Source organism: Neodiprion virginianus, chromosome 5 (assembly GCF_021901495.1).
Source record: "Neodiprion virginianus isolate iyNeoVirg1 chromosome 5, iyNeoVirg1.1, whole genome shotgun sequence".
NCBI classification, from domain to species: domain Eukaryota; kingdom Metazoa; phylum Arthropoda; class Insecta; order Hymenoptera; family Diprionidae; genus Neodiprion; species Neodiprion virginianus.
The window spans coordinates 12002861-12027178 of NC_060881.1; the positions used below are offsets into that span (position 1 = coordinate 12002861).

The following is a 24318-nucleotide window of genomic DNA, read 5'->3' on the forward strand; positions in this document are numbered from 1 at the left end:
AATCATCCAAAGAACTTAAAATAAAAAATAGAAAATAAATAGAATAATGCAAGTATTCTTAAGTACGGCTCCTGAATTATTTGTCGTGAGCGCTATGTTCGCTCTTTGGGAGCTTGTAATTCGACCGAGCCGCTTGGAAGGTGTGAGTCGCTTGGAATCAAAGATGATTTGTGGTGTTGAGTTTATTTTGTATAATGCTAATTATTTAATTTATTTACAATATGTACAGTTATTTACATGGTTGCCAAGTAATACATGGTGCAGTTTTAGTGATAATGCAATGTGGTGGAGGCGTCAGTGTTGATGTCAGTCGTCTAGGGGGATCGGTCACGGTCCTGGGTGGCGGAGTGTATCTGCTTTCCGGCGAACTAGGAGGCGTTGAGGGACGACGGTTCTCAGTCGGTTTCACCGGAGACTCCCACTCGCTGTCAGTTGTAATGTATTGATATACATTCCTAGTTGCATATGTATGTGTGATACCGTAGCGCCTCTACTCTCACGTTCAGAGAGCGAGTCAGTTGTGTGCATGGCTCCGACAAGCACATATGTACTCCGGCATGCTCGTTGCATAGCCGTATCTTTATACATAATAAATCCATACGTTAAATATCATCCCGCTGTGTTGTGAGTAATCATTTATACCCTTACGTTACACCATTGATATATAATAACTGGCGACGAGAAAAAGAATCCCGCGTACTATTACAGATAAACCTTTACCACGCGCTCAAAAACTATTTTGAGGTTCGTGGCAAACACGTGTTCGGGAAGCAATTGAAGATTTGCAGTTAAGCGTAATACGGAAAGGCGTATTACGCAGTGAAAATTGTTCTAAAAAAAGAAAATAAATCGGTCACTATATTTAGTCGGAAGGGGCTAATAGTTCATAAAATTACATTCATTAAATTCAAAGGAGCAACGTTGCAAATTAATGTCGAATAAAACAGGCTGGATACAAAATCTAAACAAAGGAGAGATAATACAAGAATTACAAAACAGAGGTGTAGCATTTGAAGAGGGTGAAAATTATAACACGTTGCGTGAATTACTTAGATCAGAAATAAAAAAAAGTGAAAAGAAAGAAACATCAGAGCAAGCAGCGAGCTCACAAACGCAAGTAGACGGGTCGGAATCAAAAAAACCAATTAAGAAAACTACGTTACCTACACAAGAAAAGGTAGCAAACGATAAGTCCAGCAGCGACGACACTAGCAACGTCGATTCAGACAAAGATAGCGATATGGGCGATCCACATTTTCAATTTAACTTAGACGATGATTGGGAGCTGTTTGAAGATAAATTAGATTTCTTTTTCACCGCAAAAAAGATCACGGACGAGTCGATTAAAATAGCAAACTTGGTTACGCATTTAAGCGACGACGCACACGCACTATTGAAACAGCTCGCGGCTCCAAAGAAAATAAAAGATACTTCGTTCGCCGAAAATATAAAACTCATGTCTGACCACCTTAAACCAAAACCATCAGAGACAATGGAGCGCTGCACTTTTCACAAAGCCAGTCAAAAAGAAAACGAAACTATTGCTGATTTCGTAGCGCGCCTATAAAAACTATCGCTATATTGCAATTTTAGTAACCTGGATGATGCACTGAAGGACCAGTTTGTTTGCGGAATAAAAGATAGAAATACCCGAGTGAAACTGTTTGAAGAAAAATCTCTGACATTTAAAATAGCATGTGAAATTGCTACCACTCGAGAGTCAGCAGAAAAAGACGCCGCATCTTCAGAAAATGCATTAGATACAAGAAATGCAAAAGCAGATGTATTTGCATTACGCGGTGCTAGACAACCATGGCAGCAGCATCGAGGCAGCAGTTATCAAGGAAGAAACCAAGGATATAAAAATAACTACAACGGAAGACAGCAGCAACAACACAGAAATCAACGATCATCAAGCGAAGCACGGCAAGGTCAACGATCAACGCAGAAAACAAGTGTAGTGAAGTGCTCTTGTTGCGGCAAGGGAAATCACACGCGTGAGGAGTGCAGATATCGTGATTTGGTGTGCCATCAGTGTAATGTAAAAGGGCATTTAGCCCAAGTATGTAGTTTTACGGGAAATAAATTTCCGACAAATACAAATGTTAACTTACTGCAATCGGAAAATGATGAACGAGTCGAAGAGTCATAAAAGAATTCAAAAATCTTTTTGTTAGATTTGGATTGCCTATGCACGTTGTAACAGACGGAGGGCCTCCATTCAGAAGTCTAGAATTCTTAACATTTTTAAAACTAAATAATGTTCGACACTCCTTTTCGCCTCCGTACCACCCAGCCACAAACGGTGCGGCAGAAAACTTTATACAAACCTTCAAAGATAAGGTAAAAAAAATAGTGAAAGGGGGTAAGAGTGTAGAATATGCCACAAATCTATTCTTATTTGATTACAGAAATTACCCACACATAACTACAGGTAGAAGCCCGGCGAGTATAATGTACAACCGCGAGATAAGAAACAAATTCGATACCTTAAAGCCAAGTGCATCTGATTATGTGGAATGCCAACAAAGGCGTCAAATATTAGCGAGAGCCGGTAATCGCAATGTTATACTCGAGGTTGGCGATAATGTTTATATGGATGCGCACGGGGTAAGAGACGAGAAGAGAGTTCATGGTAAAATAGTTAAGCAAACTGCGCCGCAAACCTATACTGTACAAGCAGACTCGGGTGAGATGCATAAACGACACTCAGATCAATTAATAAAACCAATGCCACGACGCTCTCCGAGGCTTCTTATTAAACAAGAGGGAAAGTTGTAATGTATTGATATACATTCCTAGTTGCATATGTATGTGTGATACCGTAGCGCCTCTACTCTCACGTTCAGAGAGCGAGTCAGTTGTGTGCATGGCTCCGACAAGCACATATGTACTCCGGCATGCTCGTTGCATAGCCGTATCTTTATACATAATAAATCCATACGTTAAATATCATCCCGCTGTGTTGTGAGTAATCATTTATACCCTTACGTTACACCATTGATATATAATAGCTGTCAGTAGTCTGGGTGGCAATTGTCGCAAAGGAACGCTGCGGCTCAGGAAATGGTGATACAGGAGGTGGGATGTGCCGGTAATAGCTCGGAGAAGTCAGTCGCGCTCGTCGAACATCCCACAAGGAGAGAAGCACGGCTGGTGGTCTTGTCAGTGGTCGAGCGGGAACGTCTATTGGGTGTAGTGTCCAAGGGACAGGCGGGTTTGATGCAGTTGATCTTTGTTGGTCGCTGGCCGAAGCCAGATACAAAGAGTCCGTCATACAACGTCGTGTCGTCAAGTCTGTTGTGAAGTCAGTCAGCTTGGTCAGTCAGTCGTTGTAGCGTCGATGAGCTGGAGCAGTGTCGTTCGGAGTCAGTTGGGAGCGTCAAGGCGTTGAACCCGAAGTGTCCTGCCGATCGGTCTGATCGGCCGTCTCTTATTCCAGCCTCGGTGGATCCTTGATAGCGGGAGACCATGTTTGGCGATTAAGCAACGCGCTCAGCTGCGTGGGTGGCGTGCGTGACGTCACACTTTCTTCTGGGTCGCGTGATCAGAAAGTGTGCGAGGCTGGTTGCCTCGCGTGATTTGGAAGGCGCGCGACCGACGTGTTGCGTTCGCAACGTTGTTGTGAACATTCCGCCCGCCTCACTATGTGTGCATAGTGATATTGTTGTTACTCTTCTGCAGCAATTGGAAGGAGAACTATCTTGTTGATTGGTCTGGTTAGCGTGGTTGTGGCGGTTTTTATGACGGCAACTCTGATAAGACCATCGTTTCCTGGTAGTGTTTCGATGATTCGTCCCAGCGGCCATTTTGATGGAGGAGTGATTTCGTTTCGGATGAGGCAGAGATGACCCTTTTTTATGTTGTCCCTTGCTTGGAGCCATTTGTTTCTTGGGATGAGGCTTTGGATGTATTCGCGGGACCATCTTGTCCAAAAGTGATCTCGCATCTGGGTGAGTTGTTGCCAGCGGGATAATCGTGATGTTGGCGTGTCCGCAAGTGTTGGTTCCGGAAGTGCATTGAGGGGTGCACCGATGAGAAAGTGACCCGGGGTTAAGGCCGAGACGTCGTCAGGATCATCAGTTAGTGCACTGAGAGGCCGAGAGTTTAGGCACGCCTCGATTTGTGAGAGGACGGTGCTGATTTCTTCGTATGTGAGCGAAGCGTCTCCGATGACTCGACGAAGATGAAACTTTGTAGATTTCACGGCAGCTTGCCCAGAGCCCGCCAAAGTGTGGAGCTGCTGGTGGGTTGAACCGCCAAGTGATGCCCAGTTGAGCGAGTTCCTTTGTGAAGGAGTTGTGTTCGCTCGTTGCAGCTTTGATCAGCTTTTGCAGTTCGGTGTTTGCACCTACGAAGTTGGTACCTCGGTCGCTGTAGAGCTCGGTGCAGAGTCCTCTTCTTGAGATGAATCGTTTTAAAGCTGCTGTGAAGGCTTGCGTGGAATAGTCGGAAGCGATGTCTAAGTGCACAGCTTTGGTCACCATGCATACGAAGATGACGAAAAAGGCCTTGGTGGTCTTGTGTTCCTCGTCCTGGTGAAGTCTTCAAGGCGATTGGTCCTGCGTAGTCAACTCCAGTGAATTGGAACGGTCTTGCTGGAGTTACTCGTGACCGTGGTAAATTTCCCATGAGTTGTTGCGGTGGCTCCGCCCGCCATCGCGTACATATGACACATTGGCGTATACGTGATTTGATGAGGTTCCGTCCTCGGGGAATCCAGTACCGCTGGCGTAATGTTCCTAGGACGAGTTGAACTCCGCCATGTAGTGTCTTCGTGTGCAGGTGATCTATCAACAAGGATGAGAATTTTGAATCATATGGCAGGATTATTGGGTGTTTTTCGTCGAGGGAAAGTAATGAATGTTTGAGTCTTCCTCCGACTCGTAAAATGCCTTTGTCATCGAGGTAGGGAGTGAGGGATATCAATGAACTTCCCTTTTTGATGCTGCTGGTTGTAAGGTGTCTGAGTTCTTCCCTCCAATGGTGTTGTTGGATGATTTTTAGCCACGCGATCTCGGCTTGGATGATCTCGGCTGGGGACAGGAGATTTTCGTGATTGTGGTTTTGAGGAAGCCAACGTCTACACCAAGCGGTGATTCTGAGCAGCTTGCTGTAGCTGGAGAATAGACTGAGCATCTCAGGTTCAGTTGGTGGTTCTCTGGCTGTTGCTGCATGGGCTGTTGACCTCCCTTCTGGAAGGTTGGTGAGATCTGTCTGGAGATTACTCCGTGGAGGTTTCTCATCATTGGAGAGAAACTCAGGTCCCTTCCACCAAAGTTGGTGTGTGAGTAGGTCCCGTGGTGAGAGCCCTCGTGATGCGCAATCCGCTGGGTTGTGCTGACTCGGGATGTGATTCCATTTGGCTTCTGGAAGCAGTGTTTGGATCTCAGCGACTCGGTTTGCTACGTATGTTTTCCATCTTCGTGGAGGTGCCTGGATCCAGCCCAGCGTGACAGTGGAGTCTGTCCACAAGTATGTAGTGATGTTATTCCAGTTGGTCAGCCTGAGTGTGTGGTGAGCCAACTTAGTGAGGAGATGTGCTGCACAAAGTTCCAGTCGAGGAAGTGACACCTGTTTTAGTGGTGCGACCTTACTCTTTGCAGCTATCAATGATGTTTCGCTCCGGCCGTTTTCCTGGAGAGCTCGCAAGTAGAGGACGGCCGCGTAGGCTTGTTCGGAGGCGTCTGAGAACCCATGGAGTTCTATTTTGTTGGTCCGAATTAGCCAGCGAGGAATGCGAATGTTGGAGAGTGTTGTCCATTGGTCGTGAAACTCCCTCCAGTCTTGTGAAATGTGTTGAGGAAGAGGATCATCCCACTTGGCGTTGATCAACCATGTCGACTGAATGGTGATTTTTGCTCGGGTTGTTACGGGTGTGAGCCATCCTAATGGATCGAAGAGTTGAGCTGCCTGAGATAAAATTGATCGCTTCGTAATAGCTTTGGCGGTGGTTGGTTGGACGGTGAACAGGAAGGTGTCTGATTGCTGGCTCCATTGAAGCCCTAGAGTGGAGTGAGTTTCCTCTGTAGGAGCCCAAGACATGTTGCCCTTTACCAAACGATCTGACTCTGGAATGTGTGTGAGCAGAGTGGAGTCGTTTGACATCCATTTCTTGAGTGGAAATCCGCCCGCCATGCATATCTCTCGAAGTTCCTTTTGAAGATTGAGCAGTTGCGTTTGATTATCTGCTCCAGTAAGGATGTCGTCAACGTAGATATCTCGTTGAAGAATAGATGCTCCAAGTGGGAAATTCGCCTGCTCGTCGTGAGCCAGTTGTCGGATGGTCCTGATGGCTAGAAAGGGAGCGCAAGCGAGACCGTACGTCACGGTGTTGAGTCGATATTCGCGTGGGTCTTGATCTTCCTCGGTTTTCCACAATATTCTTTGGAGGTCTCTGTCATCTGGGTGTACGAGAATCTGTCTGTACATTTTCTCGATGTCAGCAGCGATGACAAAGCGATGGGTTCTCCATCTGAGCAAGACGTCAGATAGAGCTGGCAGCAGATTCTCCCCTTTTAGCAGGATATGGTTGAGGGAGATTCCTTGGTGAGTTAGGCAGGATCCGTTGAACACTGCTCGAAGCGGTGTAGTGGTGCTAGACTCTCGCCACACTCCGTGATGAGGAAGGTAGCAGACGTTGCTCGTCGGTTTGGGTTGTTCTGCCACCTCCATGTGTTTCATGGCTTCGTAGGTGGACATGAACTCGTGGTAATGTTGCTCAAGCCCCTTATTGTGTGTAAAGCGCTTGAAGGTGAAATTGAGACTTCTTTCGGCAGCTCTCCGGGTGTCCGACAAGTCCATTATTTTTGATGAAGTTGGTAGTCGCACGATGTAGCGACCTTCGGGTGTTCGGGAATGTCCGATGGCGTAGGTCTCCTCACAAATTCTCTCGTCGGGAGTCAAGGAAGGAGGAGCGTTGGGCAGTTCCTCCTGTTCCCAGAATCGTCGAACCATGGATGATAGCGAGTCCCTTGTTGAACAGTGGTGACTCACTGTGGTATTGGTGGATGCGTTTGACGCACTGGTGGTGCCTGATAGAATCCATCCGAAGATGGTTTTCTGGGCGATGGGTTGATTTCTGCCCCCCTTCCGGAGACCGGTGTCCATGATTTGAGCATAGATGTCAGCCCCGAGGAGGACGTCGATGGGATCGGAGGCTTCGAAGTCTGGGTCTGCTAGATCGAGCCCCTTGATGTGATTCCACTCCCGCCTCGATGCTTCCACGTTGTTGCCGTAGAGGGTCAGTTTGGGGAGAATCAGTGCTGTCGTTACAATAGTGGTGTTCTTGTGACGAGCTGTAACCTTCAGCTCGACTTTCCCCTTTGCTGTTGCGGTTTGGACTCCACCTACTCCGCATATGGCGATTGATGCTTTAGTCCGAGTGATGTGGAGGCGTTGTGCTAGCCTCTCGGTGATCATGCTCGTGTCAGAGCCTTGATCGATAAGTGCACGTGCATGGTGCAAGTTGCCGAAACGATCTGCTACCCGGATGCGGGCTGTAGCTAGCAGAACGGACACTCTTGTTGATGGGCGCTGCTTGGCGATGAGGCAATTGGCTGAGGTTGCTGGCTTTGGAGCGGCCAAGGCATCGTGCAGCGTGGTGTGATGTCCCTCCGAGCAAGTTCGGCACGTCTTCTTGGATGGACATTCGTGGTGCTTGTGTTTCCCCAGGCAGTTGGTGCAGCGGTTGTGTTGCAAAATTATGCTCAACCGTTCCCTGGCTGGTTTGTCCTTATAGGTTGGGCAGAACATAATGTAGTGAGCCTGGTTACAGATGATGCAGGTTTCTGTGGGTGCACTGCGTCTCTGTTCTTGTTCGGGTTCGCTTGCCTTCTTCTTCCCATTGTTGTTCTGGGCGTGATGTGTGTTTTTCCACCGTGGTGATGGTTCGGGAGATTTCTGTTCTCCCTTTGGTTGCTGGATTGCTTCGAGCGTCTGGATTCGGCGTTCGAGGAAATTCCTGAGGTGTGTGTAGGTAGGAGGCTCCGTTGTCTCGGCGATAGAGGCCTCCCAATCTCGACGTGTTTTGTTGTCGAATAGTTCGACAACCAGGAAGACATACAAGTCCTCGTGCTGCCCGATGGGTCTTCCAATGGCGTCAAGTGAACTGCAGGTTGAGATCATGCCGTGGAAGATTCTTTGAAGTTCGTTTGCTGACTCCGCCTTTGCCTTTGGGATTGATGTAAATTTGGTGAGGCACGATCTGATCAATGCCCTTTTGTTTTCGTACAAGCCGCTCAAAGTGTTCCAGGCTTGTTTGTAGTTTTCTGCGGTGATGCTGAGAGTTTTGATGAGTAGGCTGGCCTCCCCTTTCAGGCTCGCCTTGAGGTAGTGGAGTTTTTCGACCTCGCTGATTGATGCATTCTGGTCGATCAATGATTTAAACAGGTCTCTGAAGGATGGCCAATCTTCGTAATTGCCCGAGAACATGGGCAGCTGGATACGAGGCAGTGAAGCTCGGCCGTTGCTCTGCTGTGGTTGGGTGCTTGCAGAAGAATTCCTTGTTTCTCCTGTTAGCTTTGTAGCGAAGTCCATGAGCATGCCGCGCTGCGACATATACTCCTCTTCCACCAGTGATGAGAATGTGGCGTAATCGTGCTTCTTTAACTCATCCTTGAATTTGTTGAGAAGAACTTCGTGTTGATTCTCGAATTTCTCCCAGTATTTGTCGAGATTGAAGATGCGCGCTTGGACGGCTCCGGCGCTAATATTTGCCTGGCCGGTCTTCCTGAGGTTCTCGACCATCCTTGCGATCCTTCCATGTAGCTCCGTCTGGCTCCGGATCAGCTCTTCGAATGAGCGATCCATGATTGCGGTGGGTGGTTATATAGGAAGACGAAGGTGCTGTGTTGACGCGTTGACCTTGTCCTCTGTATCCGGCTCGAAGGACCAATAAATGTTCGCTCTTTGGGAGCTTGTAATTCGACCGAGCCGCTTGGAAGGTGTGAGTCGCTTGGAATCAAAGATGATTTGTGGTGTTGAGTTTATTTTGTATAATGCTAATTATTTAATTTATTTACAATATGTACAGTTATTTACATGGTTGCCAAGTAATACATGGTGCAGTTTTAGTAATAATGCAATGTGGTGGAGGCGTCAGTGTTGATGTCAGTCGTCTAGAGGGATCGGTCACGGTCCTGGGTGGCGGAGTGTATCTGCTTTCCGGCGAACTAGGAGGCGTTGAGGGACGGCGGTTCTCAGTCGGTTTCACCGGAGACTCCCACTCGCTGTCAGTAGTCTGGGTGGCAATTGTCGCAAAGGAACGCTGCGGCTCAGGAAATGGTGATACAGGAGGTGGGATGTGCCGGTAATAGCTCGGAGAAGTCAGTCGCGCTCGTCGAACATCCCACAAGGAGAGAAGCACGGCTGGTGGTCTTGTCAGTGGTCGAGCGGGAACGTCTATTGGGTGTAGTGTCCAAGGGACAGGCGGGTTTGATGCAGTTGATCTTTGTTGGTCGCTGGCCGAAGCCAGATACAAAGAGTCCGTCATACAACGTCGTGTCGTCAAGTCTGTTGTGAAGTCAGTCAGCTTGGTCAGTCAGTCGTTGTAGCGTCGATGAGCTGGAGCAGTGTCGTTCGGAGTCAGTTGGGAGCGTCAAGGCGTTGAACCCGAAGTGTCCTGCCGATCGGTCTGATCGGCCGTCTCTTATTCCAGCCTCGGTGGATCCTTGATAGCGGGAGACCATGTTTGGCGATTAAGCAACGCGCTCAGCTGCGTGGGTGGCGTGCGTGACGTCACACTTTCTTCTGGGTCGCGTGATCAGAAAGTGTGCGAGGCTGGTTGCCTCGCGTGATTTGGAAGGCGCGCGACCGACGTGTTGCGTTCGCAACGTTGTTGTGAACAGCTATGCTTATACAACTTCTAACATTTGAATCTGCTTTTGCAAAATCTGGTGGCTATGCCGAAATTTTACTGTAACTTTAAATTATAATTTCTCTGAAGTAGCGTTATGCCACCCTACAAGTTAGTTGAAATGAAATGATTCCAAATTAGAGAACAGCCTCAAGACGAGACTGCCTCTTTACAATAACGTGTATGACTGCAGCGAGCGCTATGCTACATATGAGTACCGAGAGCACGTGAGACACCTGTATTTATACAATTCGTACTGTTCGAGGGCGGCGATGTCTTAGTCGTCGGCAGTTAAGGCTGAGTTTCGCGTCGAAATCGTCCGTCCTCGTCTCGTCGTGTCTCGCGCTCGGACTTTCGCTCGCTAATCTTTGTTGATATTTTGTTCTGCTGCGCTGCCCATCATGTATACGGCTCAGCTGACCGTGTGTGCGTGTACGTGCAGCTGGTCGTTATAATTTTGTCATTGAACATTATGTTATCTCGTTTATAGGCATGGACGATTGGGGCATTCCAAGTGAAATCTAGGAGTCATTGGCCTCATGTCATCGGATTCTTGCATAACTTTTTTTTCGCATTTATTCCACTCCAAAAGAAGCCTCATTTTTCGAGGATTTTCTCGCTATTCCTTCAAGTGGCGCGGCGATCGTTTTTGTGTAAAAAAGGGATAGCTAAAAAACGCTATTTTTTAAATTCTGAAATTTTGTCCATAGATTTTGAGTCAAAAATAAGTAATATCTATCATAATACGAAAGTGGGCTGCAACTGGTTTATATTTTTTTTTCTACATTTTTTTCAAGTTGCGAAAATAGAAAAAAAATTAAATAAATCAAATTCTAATGGTCTTTATAGGAGTGGAAAAGAAAAAATAAAAATAAAAAATGTCTTGGAAAATATTGATATTTTGCATATTTTCCAAAACAAATGTGCAAAATCTTTTTTTACCTTACCAAACGTTAAAGGTTTGTATCAGTTATTTTGGAAAATTCGCAAAATATAAAAATTTTCCAGGATATGTTCTATTCTTCTTCTTTCTTTTCCACTCCTGTAGGGCGATTCTGTAACTCGCTATGCTGTCGTTACGGACTCATAACGACAAGTTTCGTTATGCTACCGACCGCGTCGCTATTATAACGACAAATGCGATTCTGTACACTATTCTTAGCGAGTTTTGTCGTTATTAGTAACGAAAAGTGTCGTTATGACGTCGTTACGGTGCGAGCGGATAGCGAGGCTCAGAGACCCCCTCGGTACGCTATAACGACCATTATAACGACACTTTGCACACGAGCTAGAGGAGTGGTGTGCGTTTCACATATTTTTCTCGACTCCGAGAAAGTGCTTCGAAAAGTGCTCCGAAAGTGAAAAATAATTACGCCGTTTGAAATAACAAGTAAGTTGAATTTTGCAGTAATTAGAAATTATCAATGCAGATTGACTTCAGAAAAAATTGTAGAATAGATTTCATCATTTTCTAAAAAAGAATAACATAACCTATAAATTGTAGTATTGCTCCGAAGAACCCACAAAGTTGCTTCCACAAATATAATTATTCATTAATTCCATTAATAATTCATTTCTACTATTAAGTCTATTATTTACGCTGTTTCTTTGATTATCTTCAATCTCAAAGGATCATGGTTATCGAATACCTTGCTTGGGATGTATTCGTTCTTGAGGAAAGATTACGTCGACTCGAACGTCGTGTGGAAAGAAGGCGACTGAGAGATGCTCAGAATCCGTTTCAGCTACCACGAGAAGAGTTTCTCAGCCTTTTTCGCCTGCCTCAAGAAGCTGTGATGAATCTTGGTTAACACCTTAAGCGCAGTCAAAGCGAAAATATTTTTCACTGTTCAGCAAAACAGCATAGGTTCTGTTTGAGTTTTATATACATCATATGCATATTATATTTAGTCTACTTTTTTCTAAATCAATATATTTTCCATCAGGTGATGCTGGATATCCGTTGGAGCCTTGGCTGTTAACACCTCTGGCCAATTTTCCTGAAGATGCGCGACAACATCAATATACACAACAACTATGTAAGGCTAGAAGCGTCGTCGAGCGGTTTTCTGGAGTTTTTAAATCTGTATGGAGATGCTTGTCATACCAGCGAGTCTTGATGTATGAACCAGCGTTCGCAGCGAAAATTGTTAATGCGTGTGCAGTACTGCACAACATGAAAGTGCAACTACGATTAAACAATGAAGATGACGAACAACTAGCTCCGATAGCTCATCCCGTAGAGAATGATGTTGATCCGATGGATCAAGATGAAGAATACAACAGACGAGGACCACGCGCTTTGGCTCAACGAATTCAACAACAAATTATGAGAGAAAGATTTCCCAACTTCCGTGATGCGGAAGAATAGAATACAGAATATGGAATGATGTTAATGGTTAAATTGCCAACAAGTATACTGTTTAAAGGTGATGAGAGAAATTAACGACAACAGAGTCAGGGCGGTGTTACGCTCCGACGTACCGCCTTGGCGTACCTTTTTCAAAATTCCATTTCATTTCATTTCTTTAATTTCTTCAATGCACAGATATTATTTAATCAAAATCTCATATTCTAATAACGGCGAGTTCCACCCCTCCTGGAAAAAGTCACGTAGAGACCAACAATGATCCCTAGTATAAGGGTCAACTTTCTTCTATTTAACTGGTACCAAGAACGGAGACAAGGGACTGCTGAATTAGCATCAGTAGCGCTCAGTCTGGAAATATCCCTCTTTTTAAGTTAAAATTATACTCAATAATCGCGCTAATTCGTTAAATTTGAGCATTCAGTTATTCTGTTAGCTGCAAAAGACTCACTATCTTCTACGTTTCCATCTTTTCTGTGCTTTACTAAATCTCATCATTTCGAGAATAGACATTTTTATGCCATTCCATTTTCCATAATTAAATTGAGTTCGGCCCTGATTCAACCGAATCAGGTAATTTTAAGTGCTAATAATAATAACTACATTAGCGTTTTAATAAATAATCGTTGGAATCATTTTTAACATGTATCAGAATCAGCAAATTGACACTTTCAACTATAGCTTTCGATAATAAGATATCATTCTAAATCTACAAAGCCTAAGTGACCGACGTTCAACATCGTTCGATTGATCAACTCTGCCGAACTTAAGGTGAGGCTCTGGTCCAGAATTCTACTGACGCAGACAGACACGATCCGACGCTCAGTACACTCTTACCCGCACGTAACAGCGGCTAGGTGGTGTAGTGGAGTAAGGCTCCGGTCAAGCATCTCTAGATGCCAGGTTCGATTCCTGGCTCCGTCGTTAATTTTTCGAAATCACCAATTTTTTGAATTTACATTCTTTCAACTATAATGTTTACAATTGATTGTACATAAAGAAATATTCAATTGTGTTTTTAAAGTATAACTTTATTTTATAAAAAATATTCACCTTTTTTAACCCGAACAAAAAATAAAAACGCGAAAAATCTTTGTTCTAAACTAGACCTCAATTATTTTTCAAGTGGTATTGTTTTTAAATAGCTTTGCCTCCATGAAATTAACAAATTCAAAGACTTCTTGAAGTATTGAAAATATCACAGCTACAGTTATGATTTTTAGTAAAAAATGGGAGTAGTTATATAATTTTACTCTTCAGAATATTGGTTCTACACGAAGAACCCAATGGTGGTCCATGCAAAAAGAATAGTGAGGAAAACGTAGAAGCAGTAAACGCTGCATGGGGATTCACAACACGTGGTCAAAGGGCTCCTTTTAAGAGTATGAGTGCAAATAAATTTTTTTACTCTTATTAAAATTTATTAAAAGTATTAAACGGTGTGAAGATATAATAACAATGATGATATTTATATTTACAATGTTCACTATATGATGGATTTGCACTGACTGTGACTGAGTGATTGTGCGCGCCTCGATTTAAACCTTTGTAGAATTTATGATGCTAAACCGCGCTATGCTCGAGGTCGTCACACGCCGCGGACACGCGCTACACTTTCCGAGAGTGGGGGAACGAAATGACATAGTACACAGAATTGTAGTTAATTGAGTTATGTATTTTACAATATTTACAAGTGTGTGCACGCTATAGCTGTGGCGATGCACACGGATGAGTTTTAGATTATTATAGATTTTGTTATTAATAAAGGGCGTCAGCCAAGCGATGCTGGTAGGTACGAGGCTAGCCCGGGAGTGATGTGTCCGTGAAGTCTGCGCGGGGCACCAGTTGCTGCTTGCGCCGTCGAGTTGGTGCCTGGATGGTGTCGCCTCCTGGCGCTGGTGTGGTAAGGCCGGGCCGAGGCGCCACAGCTACTCCCCCTCTGGAAGTTGCCTGGTCAGAGGGCAACTGTTGAGTTGGAGCTGGTGCTGGAATCTCTTAAGCGGGTGGCTCAGGGAGCTGGAACTGGACGGTGGGCCTTGGTTGAGGAGCTGCGTCCTTCGCTGGTTGTTGAGGTGTAAGCTCGTCGGTGACGTACCCTGGTACCAACAGGCTTGTTGAGACGGTTGATGGTCTTCCGTCGACGTCTATGACGTATCGTTGGTCATCAAGTCTGCGTAGAACCTTGTGTGGGCCTGTGTATGGTGGCGTGAGCGGCGGCTTGACCGGGGTCACACGTTTGAAGACATGTGTGCATGTGCGTAGATGTCCATGCATGAAGACTTTGGCCTTGATGTGGTGAGCCGTTTGTCTTGGCTGCAGGATTCTGAAGTGGCTTCTCAAGTTGTCCAAGAATGAACTTGGGTTGACTGGTATGTCGTCGGTGACGAAGAATCCTCCTGGCACTCTCACAGTCGTGCCCAGTAGGAGTTCTGATGGTGAAACCTTAATGTCTGGCTTGTATGTTGTTCGTAAGCCAAGCAAAACATTCGGTAGGACGTCTGGCCACTTGGCAGTGTTGTGGCACATGAGAGCGGCCTTGAGTGTGCGATGCCAGCGTTCGACCATGCCATTGGACTGCGGGTGGTACGCTGTGGTGCGGATCTTCTCTGCTCCAATGAGTTTGGCGAGCGAGGTGAAGAGCTCGGCCTCGAACTCCAAACCTTGGTCTATGGTGATGGTGAGCGGTGTCCCGAAGAGTGCGATCCAGCCTGAGTAGAAAGCTGCGGCAACAGTGTCGGCCTGCTTGTTTTGGATGGGTATGGCTTGCGGCCACCTGGAAAATCTGTCGATTATTGTTAGACAATACCTAAACTCGTTGACCAGTGGCATGACGATGAGGTCGAGGTGAACATGGTTGAACCTTGCTTCTGGGACTTCAATGTGGTTTGGCTGCGTGCGAGTGTGCTTGTGGATTTTAGCACGTTGACAGAGAATGCACTCGCGAGCCCAGCGAAGTGCGTCTTTTTTTATTCCTGGCCAGATGAATCGTTCTTTGAGCTGCCTTGATGTTTCTCGGCCGGATGGATGCGATGGACCATGTACGCCTTCGAATGCAGTTTTTCTAAGTGAAGGCGGCAAGTAAGGGCGAACTGTGCCTGAAGAGACGTCGCAGAGGATGCTCACACCTTCGATCTGGAGCGGCTGGAGCTTGAGTGATGTAGCTTCTGCAAGCGGGAGTTCAGCGTCTGGCTCAGCTTGTGCCTCGCTGATGGTTTTGGCGTCAAGGCGAGTTGGCATTGTGATTGAGCAGATGCGTGAAAGTGCATCCGCAACTGCATTTTCTTCTCCTGGTATGTGCACCAGGTTTGTGCAGAACTGACCAATGTAGTCGAGCTGATGAAGTTGGCGTGGTGAAGCTTTTTCTGGTCTTTGCTGGAAGGCTTTGACGAGCGGCTTGTGATCCGTGCGTATGATGAAGTCTCGTCCTTCCACAATGTGCTGGAAATGTTTGAGCGACGCGAAAATAGCGAGAAGTTCTCGGTCGTACGGGCTGTACTTTTGCTCTGCTGTTGACAATTTTCTTGAGAAAAAGGCGAGTGGTTGGCGCTTACCCTCGATGAGTTGTTCAAGCGAACCACCTAGTGCTGTTGATGATGCGTCAGCTGAGAGAATAATTTTGGCGTCTGGATGCAGAAAACTTGATGACGTTGAGTCTGCCAGTGCTTTTCTCGATGACTCAAATGCCTCTATGAGTTCAGGAGTCCAGTCGAGTGGCCGTTTGTCACGTTTCTTTGCGCCCTTGAGTTGCTCGTTGAGTAAGGCTTGGGCTTCAGCGGCGTGTGGGATGTGTGACCTGAAATAGTTTAACGCTCCCAGATAGCGTTTGAGGTCCCACACTGTTGCTGGTCTGGGGTACTGAAGTATAGCCTTAACCTTCTCTGGGGGTGGTCTGAAGCCTTGGGCGTTGACTGTGAAACCCAGGAAGTTGACTTCTTCTTTGCCGAAGGCGCATTTGTCCCAGTTGATGCGCAGCTTGTTCTCGAGCAAGATGTCGAACACGATGCGTAGATGCTCTAGATGTTCTTCCATGGTTGTCGATGAGATGAGAAGGTCGTCCAAGTAGATGGTGACAAAGTCCAAGTGTCCGAGGATGCTGTTCATGTATCGTTGAAAAGTTTGAGAAGCGTTCTTGAGTCCTAGTGGCATGCCCAAGAATTCGAAGAGCCCAAACGGCGTGGTTACGGCCGTCTTGGGGATGTCCTGCTTTGCTATCGGAATTTGAAAGTATGCTCTCTTCAAATCAATAGTTGAGTATACTCTTTTGCCATAGAGTTGAAGAAGCAGGTCTTGTATGCGAGGAAGAGGGAACCTGTCTGGTTTTGTTTGTGCGTTGAGACTGCGAAAGTTGCCTGATGTGCGCAGTTTGCCGGATTTCGATGCTATCATGTGAAGCGGACTTGCCCATTCGCTGTCTGAGTCTTTGATAGCGCCCATTTGTTGAAGAATGGCGAAGTCAGCTTTGGCGGCCTTGAGCTTGGCGCCTAGGAGTTGGCGAGGTCTGCAGAACACAGGCGGCCCTTCGGTGACGATGTGGTGCTCGATGTGTGCTGTTGGCCCAGTGATTTGCCCTTCGATGGCGAGGAATCGGTTGAAGTAGCTTGAAACCAGGGCTTCAATCTCCTGCTGTTGGCCCTCTGAGATGACCTGGATGGGAGAGAGTGCGGATATCGAGTGCACGTGAGTTTGCCTGACCTGCCCAGGCGTAGAGCACAACGTTGTCTCGTCGATGAGGCGTTGGCGTTTGAGGTCTGGAAGTAAACCAAAATATGAGAGAAAGTCGGCTCCTATGATAGGTATTTTGACATCTGCTAAAACAAAAGACCAGGTGTATTGACGTGGGAGTCCCAGGTCTATTTGTGCAACTCTGCGGCCAAATGTGCGGATGGGTGATCCGTTTGCTGCTGCAAGTGATGGCTGGTCCTGGCTTTTGCTGCCTGCGTTGATGGTGTGTGGCAGGATGGAGACTACCGATCCCCTGTCGACCAGAAAGCGTACGCCTGTTGAGCGGTCGTAGACATGGAGTCGGTTTTCTCGTAGGCGCTTTGTTGGTGAAGTTTGCGCCGTTGTTGTGCTGCGGCTTGGTGATGTTTGAGCGACATCTGGGCTGCTGCTCGGTGCTAGGCCGGGCAGCAGCTCTACGGGTTTAAATTTTGCGGCTGCTGCTGCTGTTGTTGCTACTTTGGGCGGGCCAGCGGCCCTGTGTAGTCGCACGGCTGGAGACATCTCTCTGTTTTTCCTCCAAAGCGGTTGTGGTAGTAGCATAGGCCATTGGTGTTGTTGTTGTTGTTGTTGTTAGAGCGGCTCCTTGAGGCTGATCGTCCTCTCGGTTGACCTCCACCTTGTTGATGTTGTGGCTGGCTGGCGGTACTGCTCTTTGCGTACTCCAAGGTTTGCCTGGAAATTGTAATTAATTCGAGTAAGAGCTGTTTTACTTCAGAGAGATCCGAGGATCTGGGTTGCACTGCAAGCACTTCAGTAGCATTGATCACAGGTGCGTTGCTCACTGCTTGGACGGATGGCAGGATCGGCGTCTCTAGCATTTTGTCGGCTGCGGCAAGGAGCTCTTCAGTCGTGGCTTTGTTGAGTATCTTCAGGATGTTTGCAACGTTGACTGGTAGCAAGCCAAACCATTTGACCTTGGTGAGATTCTCAGAGGCATCTTTGCCAGCTAGATCTTGTATCTGCCTGTAGAGTTGTGAAGGTTTCCTCCCGTCGAGATGGACGTTGTTTAGCAACTTTTCGAGTTTTCGCTCCGGTGAATCCGAAAAACGTTGGATGATGCGTGCTTTTATGGCTTCGTATTTGTTTTCCTCTGGCGGGCTATTGATGATGTCGGCTACCTCGAGTAGCTCAGCTTGGCGAAGTGCTCTCACAACGAGCAGGTACTTTGTTTCGTCTTTTTTTATCCGATTTATGTTGAAGTCTGCTTCAATGTGATGGAACCAGGTGAGACGTGTGTCGGTCCAGAGTTCTGGCAGTTTTATGTTGCTTATAGCTGCCGCGTTTGGCTCATCAACTTGAGTAGGTCCTGTCATGATTGATTTGTTTTCAGGCTCGTACTCGAGCGTTTTTGCTACCTCTTGTAATGCTGAGGCGCGTTGTCGCCTGGCCACTAGGTCGATGATGGAGTCGTTTAAGCTTTTCGATGCCGAGCCGAAGTTTGATTCAAACTCGTCGTCTGAGATGTCCTGGAGACTGCGAAGTGTCGCGTTTAGGTCGACTGAATGATCCCAGGTTGGCGTGGCCTTGGGTGTTTCTTCGTTGACGTCGTTGTCTGGGTGCGGTGTGTCGATGTGCTGTGCGTTGCTGTTGTGCTCTGGTGTTGTGAGAGGCGAGTTTGGCCTTGACATGCCACGTAGGCTGGTACGCGCACGGCACTGACACTCGTAATGGTTTTTTTTTTTTTTTGTTGACTTTCTCTTGGAGAAGCGTTTTAGCACTTAATTTTGTTGAAACGGGGTCACCACTGTAGAATTTATGATGCTAAACCGCGCTATGCTCGAGTTCGTCACACGCCGCGGGCACGCGCTACACTTTCCGAGAGTGGGGGAACGAAATGACATAGTACACAGAATTGTAGTTAATTGAGTTATGTATTTTACAATATTTACAAGTGTGTGCACGCTATAGCTGTGGCGATGCACACGGATGAGTTTTAGATTATTATAGATTTTGTTATTAATAAAGGGCGTCAGCCAAGCGATGCTGGTAGGTACGAGGCTAGCCCGGGAGTGATGTGTCCGTGAAGTCTGCGCGGGGCACCCACGAAGTATAGATACAAGGAGTCTGAACGTAATGTTGAACGAATGGTCGTAATTTAGGGGACAGATTTTTTTGCCGGTAGAGTGCGCCACTTTTTAAGAAGCACTCGTTTAAATTCTTACGCGGGAAGTCTTGTTGCTATTGACACCTCTCTGGAAAAAAATATTCTGAGAAATGTGGAATTAAATACAAAGTTTTAGGATTTACATTTAACTTTTCTCTCCGTAGCACTTTTATTAAAACATTTGACTAGAAAATGCCCCCGCATTATTATGAAATTGTCAATTATTTTTTTTTGTTAATTCTTTTTTATGCTCGTCACAGCCAACAAAAATTGATATATTTCTTGTCGTATCGTCATTTATATCAGAGATTGTTGAAGAATCATTATTTAATAGCAAGCTACAATTGTTTTCATTGTCGTCATTAGTATGTGATTTTGGCTCAGCTTTCTTCCTCAAATGAACTTTCTGGTATTCATACACATATACACTACCATCTTTTAAAATCTCTCGATCAGTTTTAATCACATTCTCTGGATTAAAGTGTAATTCGCAAATAAAACTGCTAGCTTTTAATTCTTGTCCCAAAGCTGAGCTCCATTTACTACGCAATTCAACATCCTTGAAAGTAATATATATTTTTATATTTAAGCAGATAAATAAAAATATTTTTCAAATATTAGAAAACTACATAAATTTTAGAATTATTTGTTAATAACACAAATTTTCAATATTATTTTGAGGTTACTCACTTTTGGTGCTTTGAATAAAGCTACTTTCTCTACATTCTCACTTGCCTTTCAGCCACTAAGACAACCATGAACAGCACAACACCTACCCATTGTTTTCTTAAAATTAATTTTAAATAGATAAATTTTTATTTTATATTTAATTTAATTAATTTTAACATTCGCGAGCTAGTATATGGTGTATGTTTACGTGTAATAATAATAATAACAACGGTCCGTCCTGAGTACTTGCGCAGCCAGTGGCAGAAAAGAGAACTATGATTTAGGTTTATTATTGCGTACATTAATACTATGAAAACCCCGATACCGTTCAGACTCCTTGTATCTATACTCCGTGGGGGCACCAGTTGCTGCTTGCGCCGTCGAGTTGGTGCCTGGATGGTGTCGCCTCCTGGCGCTGGTGTGGTATGGCCGGGCCGAGGCGCCACACCTTCATGCGCGCCACCGCGGCACGAATTTCAACTATTTTAAGGCGAGTTTCGATAAAATTCTAGTTACTTACTAAGGATTTGTCACAATCCGTCACTTCCTGTCGGTATCCATAACGACGATTCGTTATCCCATTCTGTAACGTCGAAGTGTCGCTATTCGTAGTTACGGAACCGCACCGTCGTTTAAGATTGTCGTTACACGCGGCGAAATTCGTTATCGTTACGATAGCCTTCCGAATCGTCATTCTCATAACGAGTTACAGAATCGCCCTACTGGAAGGACCACTACGATTCGCCTTTTATATTTTTTTTTTATTTTCGAAACTTAACGAAAATGAAAAAAAAAAATATAAGGCAGGCGCAGCCCTTTTTTATATTATGATAGAGATTACTTATTTTTTACATAGAATATGTGGCGAAAATTTCAGAATTTTAAAAATGGTTCTTTCAGTTATTCCTTTTTTTTACACAAAAACCATGGAGACTAGAGTACAGGAGTCCAATCTCTAAGGCGGAGAGGCAGAAAAAGCGTCCACGAAACTCCGAGATTTAATAGTGCACGGTTTTATCACCAGCGTCGCCCCGGACGTCCTGATCCTATAAATATAGTAGTACAGTGATATAGTGACCAAAATTATAATAATTATAATAAACGTAAATATGTGAGGCATCATGGACACTATTAAATTTAATATACATATAGCTATCGGTCCAGAGTGACGACAGCGCCGCTGTAGCGGAACCCTTATTTCTCATGATTTTGTGGACGCATCTTTAATACAGAGATTGGACTCCTGTACTCTAGTCTCCATGACAAAAACGATCGTCGCGCCACCTGAACGAGTAGTGAAAAAATTCTTTTAAAAAATTAGGCTTTCTTTGGAGTGGAATCAATGCGAGAAAAATAGTTATCGAAGGATCTGATGACATGAGGCAAATGACTCCTCGATTTCACTTGGTATGCCCCATATATATGTCAAACAAAGGTCAACGCGCTCTAGACGAAAGCGAAGCGCGGCAAAGCAAAGAAAACAGTGGCTATCACCCAAAGCGTCAACAAAGTATTGTTGTAATTATGTTTCCTGAAAATACAATTGATGACAGCCACTATTTTGTTCGCTTCGCCGTGCTTCGCTTCCGTCTAGTGTGCGTTGACCTTAATTTTATTTCTCTCAACCCCGATGACGCGAGAATAGCTGCGATGATAGGACGGGTTTACAACAAAATCACGTTGCAGCGACCAAATTTTGCTAAATGCTGCAAACTAATATATTAGGGACAACTACGAATTAATTGCCTGCAATCACTGGGGCTTGAAAAAAATAGGATTATTTTACATATATATGTGCTCGCTGATAAACCAGCTAAAATTATGTTCAATGAAAAAATCCTACCGTCACTGAAATACCCTAAGTAAATTTGTTTTCATTTATATAAATGAACGTTTGACCATCAAACGTCGGATACGCACTATCAAACACCTACAATCAACCTACAAATGATTACGCATTGAAAAAAAATGAAAATTTGTGATAAATAAAAATGCACTAAAATCAGTCATGGAGAAATTCCCTACTAATTCACTGCCGACTGTGACGTCATGCAGTCGATAGCCAACCGCGTGCCGTTTTACACTATCTCCGAACGCGGTTGCCAGTACTGCAAGTATATTTCGGAACACATCCTACATTACTGTGGGTCAGTGGTGCAAAATTTCAATCTGCACACGTGACTATGCAGCGTGGTGAGCGGCATCGCGGAGAAGCAACACTTGAAAAATTTAATTCTTACTAGCACTATTTCGATTCACATTCCAAGTATTTTAAAAAAGTTTACAAGTACGTTCCAGAATCCTTTTCAATATGTTCTCTCTCGTCAAATTTGATAACCTCAAGTACTACGTCATGCCGTCGAAGAAAGTCAAAGTTGTACAAGATGATATTTGTCTTGTGAAATACAAAGAAATATTTTGATATGAAGCACATCTCATAGCTGTGGACGGTAAGAAATTTCTGAAAATATGAACATCATAAACAACATTTTCTTTCATTCTGAGTAAGAGATTTTCGATTTCGATTGTTGATTAAGGTCTGTTAACAGACAATCGAGTCGTAAGATATTCACGCCAGTTCATAGCACCGGTTGATTTTTGGACTATCTACTAACGAAAATACACGTACTGATCGAATATAGTATGTATGTATGAATACATATATGAAGCATTACACCTCAAATTGAACTGTGTGTAACTCCTAACGATTTATAGATTTGGTCCACAATTTTTCATGTTGTTCCAACTCTCAAGGGCACTCAAATTTTTCTAAATGATAGTATTCACTCATATAAAGATGTTAGCAAATTCTCGACAATATTGTATCAGATATGAAAATAATGAAACCTAAATCCAGGGTACGCCAACCGTTACTTTTATTTTTTTTTGTTTTTAGTTTTTTTTTCAGAAGCAGAAATTAGAAAGAATCGGCCACAGTAGTTGAGTCTAGTGTAGGCTGCTGCTTAAACAATTTCATATACAACCCAGAATTTATAAGAATTTTTTGGGATTTGTCAACAGCATTTTTATTCTCATTATGTGTCTAAAAATCATGTTCTAGTTGTGAGTGATAAGATGCCTGATTTCTTTTTTTGCAGTGTATTTTTAAAAAGCTGGTTTATAAAAGATTCTATTCGGAAGAAATAAAATAAAATTAGGGCTTTTAGTTACTTACAAGTTAAAGTTGATTCTTTATCTAAGGCAAAAGTGGTTTCGGAGAATCGACAGAAATTCATAAATATTCTGTGTTGAAAAATTTTCGAACAATAGAATACAATGGACGGCATACAGCTGCTATTAATTTCTTCAATTTTTGCTCCTCGCATTTTGCTCAGTAATAAATAAACGCCAACGTCCAGCTCTCTCTAGGTCTAGACTTCAAAATTCAGATATCTGACACAAAGTTTTTGAGATCCTTCGTGTGTGATATTTGGATCATGGGTCGATTCGATGAAGGAGACACTTTTTTTTTAACCTTTAACAAACGTTTCTTTATTTTGTACAATCATGGAACGTTGAGCTGTGACATGTGCCTTGGCGGCCATCTTGCTTGAAAATCTAGTGATAAACATCGAGTCGGTTGGACAGCGGTCACCGGCTGAGCGCCGGTGGCGCCACAGAGGCTATGCGGGAAATATGTAAACTACACGCTAGGGAATAGACACTGAACACTTCGACCAGAGATGAGTAAGGAGATCTCCAACGCTCGGCTTTTCGTGATACCAGCTAGATTGGAGCGTCGACGTGACGCCTAGGCGGCCACGCACCGAAGGTGGCCCATTTCAGACCTGACACCTAGGCGGCCATGCACCGAAGGTGGCCCACAATCGTGTATATATAGATATACTCGGTCGCTCGAGCAAGTGGTTGCCAATCGCATCCTTGTCCCCGCTCGCACAGATGTTTCCAGGAATCCAAGAATTGGGATTTTTCTTGTTTCAATTATGAATGTCAGTGAATAAAAGTATCTCCAGATTTGATAAATTTTGGATTCAATTAGCGGACGCTGAACCAAAATAATTAACCATTCCCAGTCAGAATACTTATTTTTTTTTTTTAATAAATATTATTTTTTTATTGATGTGAAAATATGTGACGCCTGGTGTTCTCCAATATTTGTACACGCAGTCTATGTAATACTATACGAAGCCAGCTCGATAACATTTATGCAAAATGTGCAATGGGCAAGTGGTTGGGGGAAATTATTTTTTTCTCGAACTGAATCTTCCAAAGAATCATCAGCGAATTCCGAGCAAGCTCCGTAAACATATCAAGCAAACAGACGTACACGGACGTAGCTGTAGCGCAGCTGAGTGGATACCACATGAGGGTGGGGTATTGCGGAACACGGGTTCGATCCTGGGTCGCTTTTTATTTTTTTATTTTGTTTTTTATTTACTTATTTTTTTCTTTTAGAAGAGAACAAATAATTGAAACAATAAAATACCAAGAGTGAATCGATTTGTTCCCCGTTTTTGGCGCCTCTTTTTTTTACTTAATCCTCGCCCCTTTTTTATTACGGGTAAGTCAGAAGAGAGTCAATAAATGAAGGTGAGAGTGGACCGACTTTTTTTTTCTTACATTTTTTTTTATTTCATA

The 24318-nt window shown here is 44.5% G+C and overlaps 2 protein-coding genes and 1 long non-coding RNA gene across 3 annotated transcripts; 2 read left to right on the forward strand and 1 right to left on the reverse strand.

The window, feature by feature from the left end:
- The first annotated feature begins 442 nt into the window (after window positions 1–442).
- Window positions 443–2137, forward strand: LOC124304498 (uncharacterized). The gene has a single exon (XM_046762818.1). The coding sequence runs from the start codon at window positions 932–934 to the stop codon at window positions 1565–1567; it is 636 nt and encodes a 211-aa protein (XP_046618774.1). The 5' UTR covers window positions 443–931; the 3' UTR covers window positions 1568–2137.
- A 1533-nt stretch (window positions 2138–3670) lies between these two features.
- Window positions 3671–8748, reverse strand: LOC124304951 (uncharacterized). Its single transcript, XM_046763770.1, has 2 exons — window positions 4367–8748; window positions 3671–4286 (listed from the first exon to the last, which is right to left on the reverse strand). Exons 1-2 carry the CDS (start codon window positions 8746–8748, stop codon window positions 3671–3673), a joined length of 4998 nt encoding a protein of 1665 aa, XP_046619726.1.
- Window positions 8749–10922: 2174 nt separating this feature from the next.
- On the forward strand, window positions 10923–12398 carry LOC124304499 (uncharacterized). Its single transcript, XR_006908202.1, has 3 exons — window positions 10923–11246; window positions 11487–11723; window positions 11803–12398. It is a non-coding gene; the product is annotated as an uncharacterized LOC124304499 (long non-coding RNA).
- Window positions 12399–24318: the final 11920 nt, after the last annotated feature.

Coding starts and splice junctions, on each gene's coding strand:
- LOC124304498 (XM_046762818.1), top strand. CDS start 932: ATGTCGAATAAAACAGGCTGGATACAAAATCTAAACAAAGGAGAGATA.
- LOC124304951 (XM_046763770.1), bottom strand. CDS start 8,748: ATGGTCGAGAACCTCAGGAAGACCGGCCAGGCAAATATTAGCGCCGGA. Junction 4,287..4,366: donor CGAGCTCTACAGCGACCGAG/GTACCAACTTCG, acceptor TCCTTCACAAAG/GAACTCGCTCAACTGGGCAT.